Source organism: Amphiprion ocellaris, chromosome 1 (assembly GCF_022539595.1).
Source record: "Amphiprion ocellaris isolate individual 3 ecotype Okinawa chromosome 1, ASM2253959v1, whole genome shotgun sequence".
In the NCBI taxonomy this organism is placed as follows: domain Eukaryota; kingdom Metazoa; phylum Chordata; class Actinopteri; family Pomacentridae; genus Amphiprion; species Amphiprion ocellaris.
In genome coordinates this window covers 36,619,799-36,631,586 of record NC_072766.1, presented here as the reverse complement: position 1 = coordinate 36,631,586, position 11,788 = coordinate 36,619,799, and the positions used below count along the sequence as shown (strand labels likewise).

The 11,788-nt window shown below is 39.2% G+C and overlaps 2 protein-coding genes across 2 annotated transcripts; one reads left to right on the top strand and one right to left on the bottom strand.

Annotated features, from left to right (window-relative positions):
• The first annotated feature begins 371 nt into the window (after window positions 1-371).
• Window positions 372-8,168, top strand: mfap1 (microfibril associated protein 1). The gene is made up of 8 exons (XM_023287044.3): window positions 372-565; window positions 1,811-2,027; window positions 2,120-2,261; window positions 2,356-2,543; window positions 3,876-4,145; window positions 4,876-5,035; window positions 5,990-6,079; window positions 7,053-8,168. The coding sequence occupies exons 1-8, from the start codon at window positions 484-486 to the stop codon at window positions 7,230-7,232; spliced, it is 1,329 nt and encodes a 442-aa protein (XP_023142812.2). The 5' UTR covers window positions 372-483; the 3' UTR covers window positions 7,233-8,168.
• Window positions 8,110-11,370, bottom strand: hypk (huntingtin interacting protein K). The gene is made up of 4 exons (XM_023287047.3): window positions 11,174-11,370; window positions 10,352-10,407; window positions 10,149-10,200; window positions 8,110-8,324 (listed from the first exon to the last, which is right to left on the bottom strand). The coding sequence occupies exons 1-4, from the start codon at window positions 11,333-11,335 to the stop codon at window positions 8,229-8,231; spliced, it is 366 nt and encodes a 121-aa protein (XP_023142815.1). The 5' UTR covers window positions 11,336-11,370; the 3' UTR covers window positions 8,110-8,228.
• Between the last annotated feature and the right edge of the window lie 418 nt (window positions 11,371-11,788).

The window sequence follows — 11,788 nt, the reverse complement described above, 5'->3', positions numbered from 1 at the left end:
TTTTTTTTTGTTTGTTTGTTTCTTTTTACCAATCAAACGACTAGTTTGTTAACCCTGAAAACAGCAATCAGCAAATTAATTAATAATAAACATCATTCCATAGTAAATCTATGTAATTCAGCAGCCACCAGAGGACGATATTGTACCGATCAGTTGCAGAATATCTATATTCGTCTGCAGTTTTTTTCTCTTGTGATGGCTTTAACTTAATCACTTGATGTTTATTTTGTAAATAATTTCATTTATTATAACCAGCAAACTGCTGTGTGTCACTGTTGTTATAAACAGTTACAATAATTTTATTATGTACTTAAACCCCGTCGGAACCATACATGCATTTCCTGGTCGGAACTAATCCACTTCCTGTCCTTTTGGGTGTTGTGCTAAACTTCCGATTGACTGGAGCGACGTCGAGCTCACTTAGCCGAAGAGAAAGCACTCTTTATTGTTTTTATCCAGGTTCATACCGTCGACCAGGCAGTCATGTCTAGTCGCGAAGCCCTCAACATGAAGCTCCCTCCGATCCAGTCCACGGCCGGAGCCGTGCCGATCCGGAACGAGAAAGGTGAGACTGTCCAGGCAGCTAGCAGGCGGCTAGCGGTGTGCTAAGCTAGCTAGCTAGGATAACGGAGCCGTACAGTTAACACAAATAGCTCTATTAATGTGTTTGATATGTTTGCAGGAGACTAGTTAATACTTAATATTTCTGAAAAGTCAAAACAATGAAAAACGTAATTGGTCCAATGACAGAAAAGTAGCAATTAGGTGACAAAGTTTCAACAACAGTAACACACTGGAGCCCACACAGTTCTGACAATGTTGCTGGATGAAGGAGGAACGATGAACTTACAGTATCAGGTGCAGCAACAAGAGACCATAAAGCTTAACTTACTCCTCTGTCACTCTAGAAATAGTCAACAATCATGTTGAAGTAGTAATTAGGGCTGCAACTAACTAGTGTTTCCATCATACGTAGTTGACCTATATTACTGTCTACAAAATATTAGAAAGTGATGAAAAACGGCAGCAAAATAGTAATATTAATACATATTGGCTCTTATTTCTTATAAACGAAGATGACGTCTTCGGGTATCAGTCCAAAGTAGAACTGCAAATGCCTTTCATTGCTGATTAATCTGTCAATCATTTTCCTGATTAATTAATTAGTTTTGTGGACTATAAAACAGTGAAAACGTTGATCAGTGTTTCCCAAAACTCAAGGTGACATTTACAAATGTTTTCTTTTGTCCAAAACTCAAAGCTAGCCAGTTTACTGCCATAGTGGACAAATAGAACCAGAAAATATTCATGTTTAAGAGGCTGAAATCAGTAGATTTAGACTTTATCTTCTTACAAAATTGCTCAGTCTGATTAATTAATTACTAAAATAGTTTATGATTATTGTCATGGGTTACAACTAATTTATTATTAATTGTAGCAGCTCTAGTGTGTAATGCAAAGATATTCAGTTTACCTTTGTGAGTTAAGGAAAATCTATCTTTTTTTCTAAATTAAATGACTAGAAGGATTATTCAGTTTTCAAAGTAGTTGCTAATTTACTGATTTAGTTAATAATGTTGTCACAGTGGTTTTTACAATTAGGTTTGCACTAGGTTTGTCCTACAGGGATTTCCAGGTTTTAAAAATACCTTTACTAAGATCTGTGATGTCAGGATAACGTTTTGGCAGCAGCTTAAACGGTGCATAATGTTCTCTCTTGTGGTGTCTGTTTAATTATTTCAGATTCCTGTATCATGTTATTTGCTTATGTAGATTCAAACAAACTTGCTTCTGTTTCTGCACGTCCCAGGTGAGCTCTCCATGGAGAAGGTGAAAGTCAAGAGGTATGTGTCGGGTAAACGTCCAGACTACGCGCCGATGGAGTCGTCAGATGAGGAAGAAGAGGACTTCCAGTTTGTGAAGAAGGGAAAGGAAATGGAGCCGGAGGTGGAGCTGGAGGAAGAGGAGGTTTCTGACCCGCGTCTCAAGCGTTTGCTCAACCGTGTCTCTGAGGACGTGGAGGAGAGGTAAAAACACAGCTCTCCAGATGTGATTTGAGTTGAATGAAAAGTATGAAATGCTGATTTGGCCTCATTATCTCCTGTTTCTCTGTCCTCAGGCTGGCGAGACACCGACAAATCGCAGAGCCTGAAGTTGTGGCTGAAAGTAGCGAGGACTCAGATGAAGGCACATGGCACCCGGAGCGTGAGGAGAGTAGTGAGGAAGAAGAGGAGGAGGAAGAAGAAGAAGTGGATGATGAGGTTGATATCTGTGCTTTTACCAGTCTGTATTTTTTTCCTAACATTTATTTTTGCAAGGGAACGTGTTTAATCTACAAATTCTGATTCTGTGCAGGAAATCGAGAGGAGACGAGCGATGATGCGTCAGCGAGCCACTGAGAGGAAGAACGAGGAGATGGAGGTGATGGAGGTGGAGGAGGAAGGAAAGTCTGGGGAGGAGTCAGAGTCTGAGTCTGAATATGAAGAATATACAGACAGCGAGGATGAAGCTGAGCCACGACTCAAACCCGTCTTCATCCGCAAGTATGAACTGAAACAAATAGAACTGTTTCTAAAAACAGCTGCATGTAAATTCATGGTGGCTACCGATTGTCAGCATTAACCCTCTGAATTCCAAGCAGTTTTCCTGGGGTTTCTTGCTCCTGTAATTTTGTTACTCACTGAGATATTTAGTTTGTTTCCATATTTGTCTCCCCTAAACCCAACCTGAAGTCCAGCTAAAAACTGCTGGTCGTAGCTGAGGCCCTAATGGCTTGTCAGTTGTCCTGTTGAGCACAGGATTTTAGTTTTTTACTGAATCTGGTGCAGTTTGTTTTCGGTTAATCCTTAATGACACATTTAGAATGAAGCGTTTTGAATAAATATCATGACTTTAGGTTTGGCTAAGTTTTAGAGGGAATAGTGTGTCAGTAAGTTGAAAATCCTTTCTTCCTGTTTTAACAGTTTCTTGCTCTGATGATTTTGGTGATGTATTTTTTTTAAAGATGATATTCCTGTAAACTTGCTGGCAGGTTTTGGCATTAAGAGGATGAATTAGTTATTGTTCGTGTTGATTATGTGGTGTATAAAATTAAGTCAGATGTGTATTAACTTCTTCTGTGTCTTTGCGATTGTGATTTTGGTTGTTTGCTCTCTATGCCAAAGGATTGTACAGTAGGACCTTATTATCTTACAGTCTTGTAGTGAGTCAGTTAAGCTTTGTGTATATTTCTGAATCATTTTTGCTAACCGATCAGCTTACAGCCAATTAGCCAGCTGCTAGAGGGTGAAAAATAACTGAACTACAGTTGCATGCAAAATTATTCAACCCCCCTGATGTTTTTGACATTCTGGCAAAATGAGCAACATTACAACTGCAGGCGACTACTAAATCCTATAAGAGGTTAACAGTTAGTGCATTGAAATATATTACAAAAGCAAAAATCAAGATTTAATTCATAATCCATCCAAAATGTCAACTTTTTTGGTTGCAATATTGTTCAACCCCCTGTGAGGCTGTATCTTTAGTACTTCGTGCAGCACCCTTTTGCTGCAATGACCTGCTGTAGATGAGACATACTGTCTCTAACAAGCTTCTAGCAGCACTCCTTGGAAATTTTAGCCCATTCCTCATGTGCAGTGGTCTCCAGCTCAGCAATGTTCTTAGGTCTACAGTACTCATTACACCATGAGGGTTGAATAATTTTGCATGCAACTTTATCTACAAGATTGTTCATTTTTAAGACAGAGACCCACAATTATGTCTCGACCATTTCCTGTTATTGTTGTATTTGTATCTTATAACAGTGCATTGAAGTAAAACAACACATCCCAGGCAGTGGTGATTAATCTGTATCTGCTCTGTTTGCACCACAGGAAGGACAGAGTAACAGTGGCGGAGCGTGAAGCAGAAGAACAGAGGCAGAGAGAGCTGGAGGCCGAAGCCAAGAGGCAGGCGGAGGAGCGACGGCGCTACACCCTTAAGATTGTGGAGGAAGAAGCTAAGAAGGAGTTTGAGGAGAACCGGCGCACTCTGGCTGCTCTGGACGCCCTGGACACCGATGGAGAGAACGAGGAGGAAGAATACGAAGCCTGGAAGGTCAGAGAGCTGAAACGCATCAAGAGGGACAGAGAGGCCCGAGAAGTGTGAGTATAAACACAAATCTGATTACCTGAAATTAATTTATGATCAGAGAAACATGCAGTATATAACAGGGCTGTAGTCTTCAACCAGTGAGTTGGTTGTAGACATAAACAGCATATTACATCACCAGAACCTGTTTATTTTATACTGAAATGATAACTACAGAGTGGGAGCAGGACACATCCCCATATTTATAAGATTTTGAAAATAGAACTATATCAACTGGTGATCCAGCACAAGAACTATTGAGGAATAAAACAGACATTTTAGATGATCTGTCATGTTGCTTTCTGAACTATGATATGCAAACTGTTGTTGGTAAAGTTTATACTGGACCTTTTGGCAATTAATTTGAACAAAAGGCATCCACACCAGTGACTTCTATGTCATGATGTCAGATAGTTTGAAGCAGACTCAGACTAAACGTACAGTAAATGTTAAATAAATTAAACCTCCAGTCTCTATTAGGTATGGTGAGTTAAAATTTGTGAAAATGTGGAGGTCTGTTCGTCCTACTGCTAAAAATATTGACATCAACAGAGCTTTTGTCCTTAAGGAAATAGCACCAGTGATTGTCTGGCCAATGACAAGTTGATCGTATGAGAACATATCAGCCAATAGATGAGTCAACCCACACACTGCAGCTCTGCTATATGCTGATAGTAGTTTCCTGAAGGCACAGAGATACTGTTGTTGTTTCTAAAGATGGTAATGAGTTTTGTTTGTCCTCAGCATGGAGAAGGAGAAGGCTGAAATTGACAGATTCCACAACCTGACGGAGGAGGAGCGCAGAGCTGAGCTCCGAAACAGCGGCAAGCTGGTCACCAACAAAGCCTCCAAAGGCAAATACAAGTTCCTCCAGAAGTACTACCACAGAGGAGCCTTCTTCATGGTGAGTCTCTGCAGAGGTTCTCTTTTATCTGTTTTTTTTCTTGCTGACAGACAATCAGTACTGAAAATATAACTTCTCTGGGTGAGATAATTAATACTTAGGGTTGTTGGAAGTCCATCACACATAAAACAGAAAAAAATCAACAAGATGCTGTAGTTGTGAAAGTTTACTATACGTTTAGGAAACCAGATGTTGTTGCTCCATTTGAAGCGCTGAAGCTTCAAGTCTTTTTTAAGATTATCTGTTCAACACTAGGACATAATTCTCTTTAAAGGTAAACTACACAATATGGCTAATATGAGCACATCACACACACATCCAAATGAGTGTACAGGTCCATCCTTCAGTGACAAGGAACTGCAGCTCAGAGACACTAAAACACTGATAGAGGTCAGTGGTCTCCTGCCTTTTTTGCATCACAGATTTCAAGCGAGACAATTTTCTACAGACCAGTCATCGCACACACAAAAAATACAATTTTTTATGTGTATAAGAAAGTGTCCTAAACTAATACATTTTTTTTCATGGCTACATGTGTTTTTACTCTTTCTTCAGTCTCAGCATCGAGTCTCTCCCTCTTTTCAAAAAAGCTCTCCAGAGACATTTGTTCTTGATTAATTTTGGCAGGCGTTAGATAGACAGCTTAATTTATCGACATGAAAACTGACTGTCAAGTGCCGGAGCACAGACTGGAAGACCATCTAGTCATTTTTCAAAATAAAACACCCTAAAGACTCTGCCAGAAATGAAATTTAAAAATGAAACGTTTTCATTCTTTCTGTGCATCCTGGTGGTTGGGGACCGCTGCTTTAGATGATCCTCACGCCTCAGTGTAACATTTGCCCACCAGAGGTCACTGTTACTCTCTAATTGTGGCACTCAGTGCTCTAGTTAACCAAAAGTCTTCTCAGTTGTCAGTGTTTTGTCACTGTAACGGTATATGTTCTGTTGCAGGATGAAGAGGAGGACGTGTACAAGAGAGACTTCAGTGCACCAACTCTGGAGGATCATTTCAACAAAACCATCTTACCCAAAGTCATGCAGGTGAGCTGCTTTTACTCTCCTCTCAATGGTTCCCATGTGTTTTTGCTGCCTTTTGAAGTCAAAAACCCTTAGAATGATGAAGTTATTGGTAATTCAAAACAGCATGAACTTTAATCTTTTGTCCCTTTAAATCTGTACTTCAGTTTTTAGAGTAGATGTCTATTTTCTATCTGCTCACTTTAGCGTTTCATTGAAGCTACAGTATGAGGTTTAAGTCGAGCTCAGACTACAAGTACTTAGCTCAGACACAAACCTCAGTTGTGACCTGATCTTTTGTCACAATCAGCACAGATGCCTGTTACGTCAGAGCGGCCAGAGGTGTGTCCTCATCTGATCTGGGAGTGTTTTAATTTACATATTTATATTTTATTAGAATTGTGACTAATAATCCAAGCCAATATCGGCACTCTGTGAAAGAGACAAGCGCTGGACAGCATCATGACTTTGATATGAGCCACATTAAGATTTATAAGTACAGATTTGAAACATTTGGGTGAGAAATACACTTTAAGAGAGACTGTGGTGGAACGAGTTACCAAACTCTGTTCAATCTGCAGGATCCCTTTCAGCTTTTATGAAATGACTAAAAACAAAGCTTCACTGAACACCTTTGCACTTGACAGATTGCTAAAAAAAAAAATCCCATTACCTCCTGCACTCCCTGTAGGCACCACAGTCCTATTATCACACTTGAACTTGTTTTATGACATGCATCCAGGTTGTCTTCTCCTGACTAGGTCCTTTCTTGTGTTACATCTACTCTCAGATGTACGTTGCTTTGGATAAAAGCATCTGCTAAATGAAACTGTACAGTTGCAGTTCAGTGATTTGACTGTCTTGTAGTCTGAATGTATCATTAAGATTACATAATTTATCCGTTGAAAGTTATTAATCTGTTCATCATCCATGTCATGTTCAGCTTAAATTCAGAGTGTTCTGACTTTGCCTTTTGTGCTTTGTGTTTCTTCTCAAGGTCAAAAACTTTGGTCGGTCTGGACGCACCAAATACACCCATCTGGTGGATCAGGACACCACGTCGTTCGACTCAGCCTGGGCCCAGGAGAGCGCTCAGAACAGCAAGTTCTTCAAGCAGAAGGCGGCAGGCGTGAGGGACGTGTTTGACAGACCCACAGTGAAGAAGAGGAAGACTTAAGATGGACACGAAATGAAAAGGATATCACCAGACAGAGAGCAGCTACACAGACTGAACAGAGACTGAGCTGCCAGTTGTCTTTTCTGTGGAAGGAAATCAGCAGATTGACTGATTCCACCACTCTGATGATCCGTTTATCCACCAGGAAGCTGCAGCATCGGTGTTGCCAACTCCAAGTCTATTTTAAGGGAGTTTCTTCGAAGTGAGGTTGTATGAGGTAGTGATTTGTTTTTTTTAATATGTCACAGCAAATCACTACCGTAACATAAAAAATACAATATATGGAAGTGTATTCTATATTTAGAATATTGTTCCTGTTTTCCCTTGCGGTCAGAAAGCCCTCTCCTTTGGCACTACTTTTTCAACTGTAGTAGTAGTACACTGTAGTACATGGATGGAACTACATGCCCTCCGGTGTACTACAGCACTAATGCAGATCCACCTATCCACATTAATATGGTAGTTCTATGGTTGTGAAAATGTAGTACCAAAGGGAAGAGCTATCTGCCAGCAAGGGAGTGAGAATATTCTAAATATAGCATACACCTAAACGAATACTGACTTTTCAGGTGGGTAAACTACATCAGATAAGACACTGACTATGGGTAAGTACTTCATACAACTCCACCTCTAAGAAACCAAACCATCCCTTTAAGATGTCACAAGCTCAAGATTTTTCAAAACCTACAAACCTGTACAACACCCCGATTCTCCCTTCAGTTTTAAGCAGGGGCTTGTAAATAATCCGCTCGTCATGATATTTAGTAGCAGATTCACCCAGTTTTGTGAAAATACACGTGTTGTAACTTGATTTGTTGGAATAAAAGTTGTATCTGGATATTTTTTTTTTTTTTTTTTAACAAAACAGAGAAGAAAGCAGCAGGCAAACTGTTGACTTTTATTTTAAAAAAAGAAAAAAATAAACAGTTGACAGCACTCGGCCTCACTGATTTGTTGAGCCTGAGTGAAGCAGTCCAGTGTGTGAATGATGTTTGTTCAGTTGGTCAGAGTCACCAGCGCCTCCACCACGTTCCCCATGTGTTCCCTCAGACTGCGCTCGGCCACCGCCCTCGAAATCTCCATCTCAGACATCTGCACAGCAACACCAGCATCAGAAATTAAAGCAAATGTGCAGTTTTAATGAATCAAATTATAATAGCTTCAAGGTGGAGTCAGTGATCCAATATGCTTGTTGTTAATGCAGTAAATGTTTCCTCACAGTCCTGCTGAGCTGCAGTCCAATGTTGGTGCACAGCCCTGGTTTTAACTGGACAACAGAAGAGGCTCAGATTGATCCACACACAACTCTTCTAGAGTGTGCTGTGAACATTTACTAATGCACAGGACATTCAAAAAAGGAAGTGATGGTGACTGTGAATCTGGTACATGCTATCTTGACATGCCAACTAGATAAATATCAACCATCCTTCTCCAGAATCACAGACACCACCTTTAAATTATGAACAAAAGTAAAAACTTTAAGATAGCTGATGGTTTGGATATGGATGTAGATAACGGTACTAGATTTACTGTCCCCTGTCCGGTGCACGAGCCACTCAGAGCCAGGATTGTGTACAACCACAAGAGCTGAACAATTTGAGGAAAATATTTCAAAATTTTAACCCCTTGACGCCTGAATTTATTTACAATTAAATAAAAAACATTTTTTGTGTGTTTTTTGCTTTCCAGCTGATGCTAAAATAAGTGGAGATTGTTAATTTATCTGTTACACGTAGAAGACAGATATATGATAATAATAATAAGACATATAATTAGGTCCCACTCCCACTGGTCCTATGAGAAACCAGTGCTTGCAAAAGGTTCCGAGGTACGTATTGAATACGTACAAACTGGCACTGTGGGAATGGATAAGCTATCTCGGCTGCAGTCTGAATGAAAGTGGTATAATGCAAATTTGCGACAACAGGCATCAAAGGGTTAAAAATCCACTATGTAATGTATTAAAAATAAGAGTTGGGGCATTATCATGAGATTGTATCAAAAATGTAACTGTCACATAAGGAAGACGGCATAAAACAACTAACATGACAGGTTAAATCCCGATTCAGACTCGCAGTAAAACATACAAAAACTAGATACTAAAAATGACACTGGGCTTTTGTCATTCAAACTTTAATCTCAGGCAGGATAAACAACTCCTTAAAGTTTCAATCTGCTCAGTAAATAAAAGTGACATGGCATTAGTTTCATTACTTAGTAGATTTCAGTCTTTGTTATTTCCACATTACATTGTTTAAATTTGATTTGAAATCAATTACTGTTTAGCCCTAAAGAGATTATTTTCTCACAAACACACAGGACAGAAATCTAGCAGACTATGAGGAGATATTCACTGAATTTAACAAAAAGACTGTTGGATTACAATCTGACTTAATATTTAAAGTGAGAAACCTATTTTAAAAAGTGGAACTACCTTGACATTGTTCACACAGTTGTAACCCCTCCACAAGATACAGTACATTCAAAACGACTATCAGGATTAAAATAATGTATGTACATCATGATACAGTACATAGCCAAAAGTATATGGACACAGAGATTGCGTGTGGGGCTGCATTTTATGGTTTGGACTCCTTAATTGGAGTGGAGAAGCTGTTAGACTACGTAAGTGCAAGGCTGTCAGAGTAGAGTATATATTATCACATAAATAGATGTAAAAATATTCTTTGTTCAAAAAACTTTAACCTGATGAAGATCAAAGTGGAATTAGAACATCATTGGTTTGGATTTCACTCGCAAAATCTTTTGTGGCTTTGACTAAGTGTTCTTGTAACTACTGAGTTACAATGGACACTACTGCACCTCATATCACATACTTTTGGCCATGTAGTGCACAGCGTGTGATTTTTCCATAACTTCAACAGATTAATAGATAAAAGATGAAACATAACTTACAATTAATTCTACGTCTTCTTTCTTGATGGTGACTTTGGCCAGCTCTTTTTCTCTGAAAGCAGAAAAAAACAACAGCTTATGACTTTTCTGCTAAATTGAAGTATTCATACTGCTTTTCCTGGATTTGTGGGGATGTACAAGAGCCCAAATCTGCAGAAATTTGATATTAAGCTACACGTAAAGTGAGAGAACACTCCTCTTACCTCTCTTGTTTGGCTTTCTGTTCTCGTGACCTTCTGTCTCCAATCACTGACATGGCCTGAAAGAAGAAACACAACAACTTTAAACAAAATCTGATCAGAATCCCAGTCAAGTAGATATTTAACTTAAAAATTGGTTGCACACACGAAACAAGGAATTCGTTTTCAGTTTGGTATTCTGGGCAGTTTTGATACAGATGTAAAAAACAAACAATTTGTTCAATTAATGCAAGATGAAGTTCAGGTCCAACTTCAAAGGATGGATCTAGATTATTTTTAAAAACAGTGATGTTGAGAAGCCCAACAGCTACTTTTAGTAGTTGTTTATATGGTTGAACCTCTGTCCTGGTCCGATTGTAGAATTTGTTTCATTTTTTTTCAAATACTGTTTTGCTCTTTACAATAATTTGACATATTTTTTGTTAACTTTAGATTTATTTGTATATTCCACAGTTCTAGTCCATTTACATAGTTCTCTACCCGTGTACAGATGAAGTTTGAGACAGTAATTGACACTATGCCATGTTAAGATGTCTTAATAAAACAAACAGGACAGTGTATGGATTCAGCTAGCTAGCTAGCTAGCTCTGAGGCTACCTAGCTGAGTTAACCACTGAAGTTACACAATTAAACAAACGCTAACTGGATATTAGCATGTGTTTATCAAGCAAAACTCACGTAAGACAACTATTTGTGAGATCAAATATTCAACTACACGTCAAACAGACTTTATAACCCACATGGTTTGTTCTTTGGGGGCTGTTCGGACAGTGAAGGCAGCAGTGGCCGCATGCTTCCCGGCTAACGTTAGCTTCCAGCTCTCACCGTTTCTAAATCGGAGCTGGAGATTTCTTTCTCTTCCGCGTAGTCCGTGACTCTCTCCAGGTCCGCCGCTCCGCTGTCATGTTTGCGAGGTTTTTCTGCCGGTTTTCCCGTGCAGTTCTCCTCGGCTTCCAGGTCCAGATCGACGTCTCCCTCTGCCGCCATGTTTGCTCCAGTGAGGCCGGAACGAAGAGAAAGGTTCCGCCAAACGTCGGAGGGATTACGGAGTAGTACAGGAAGACGGTTTAAAGAATAAGGTACCTTGTTTACACTGCTCCCTCAGGTGTTTAATTATGTTACCGTGAAGTTTGACTGTGTGCTGTATTTGATAGGGACATGCATTCAATTTATTTATCTAATTAAGTAATATTGAGTTCTATCATCAAGACCAAACTTTTCAGGACACCAAAATGTATAAATAATAATTTTAAATATAATTTTACTCTGAACTATCCACTATGATCAATACATCAAAAATTGTATTTTACTATTTTTTTACTATTAGTTCCCATTGAGAGGACCTTTTCATCAGAGGAGGTCAACAGGTAAAGATGACCCCAGCCCATGCAAAGGCCTAAAAAGTCTAATTTAGTCACATTTTAAAACAACATAAGATAA

What these genes read in the sequence shown, in the direction of transcription:
- mfap1 (XM_023287044.3), top strand. Translation starts at nt 484, where the DNA reads ATGTCTAGTCGCGAAGCCCTCAACATGAAGCTCCCTCCGATCCAGTCC. An exon ending in ACAGAGGAGCCTTCTTCATG is followed by an intron (nt 5,036 to 5,989) that starts GTGAGTCTCTGC and finishes GTTCTGTTGCAG; the next exon opens with GATGAAGAGGAGGACGTGTA. An exon ending in TCTTACCCAAAGTCATGCAG is followed by an intron (nt 6,080 to 7,052) that starts GTGAGCTGCTTT and finishes TTTCTTCTCAAG; the next exon opens with GTCAAAAACTTTGGTCGGTC.
- hypk (XM_023287047.3), bottom strand. Translation starts at nt 11,335, where the DNA reads ATGGCGGCAGAGGGAGACGTCGATCTGGACCTGGAAGCCGAGGAGAAC. An exon ending in CCAGCTCCGATTTAGAAACG is followed by an intron (nt 10,408 to 11,173) that starts GTGAGAGCTGGA and finishes TTCTTCTTTCAG; the next exon opens with GCCATGTCAGTGATTGGAGA. An exon ending in CAGAAAGCCAAACAAGAGAG is followed by an intron (nt 10,201 to 10,351) that starts GTAAGAGGAGTG and finishes TTCTGCTTTCAG; the next exon opens with AGAAAAAGAGCTGGCCAAAG.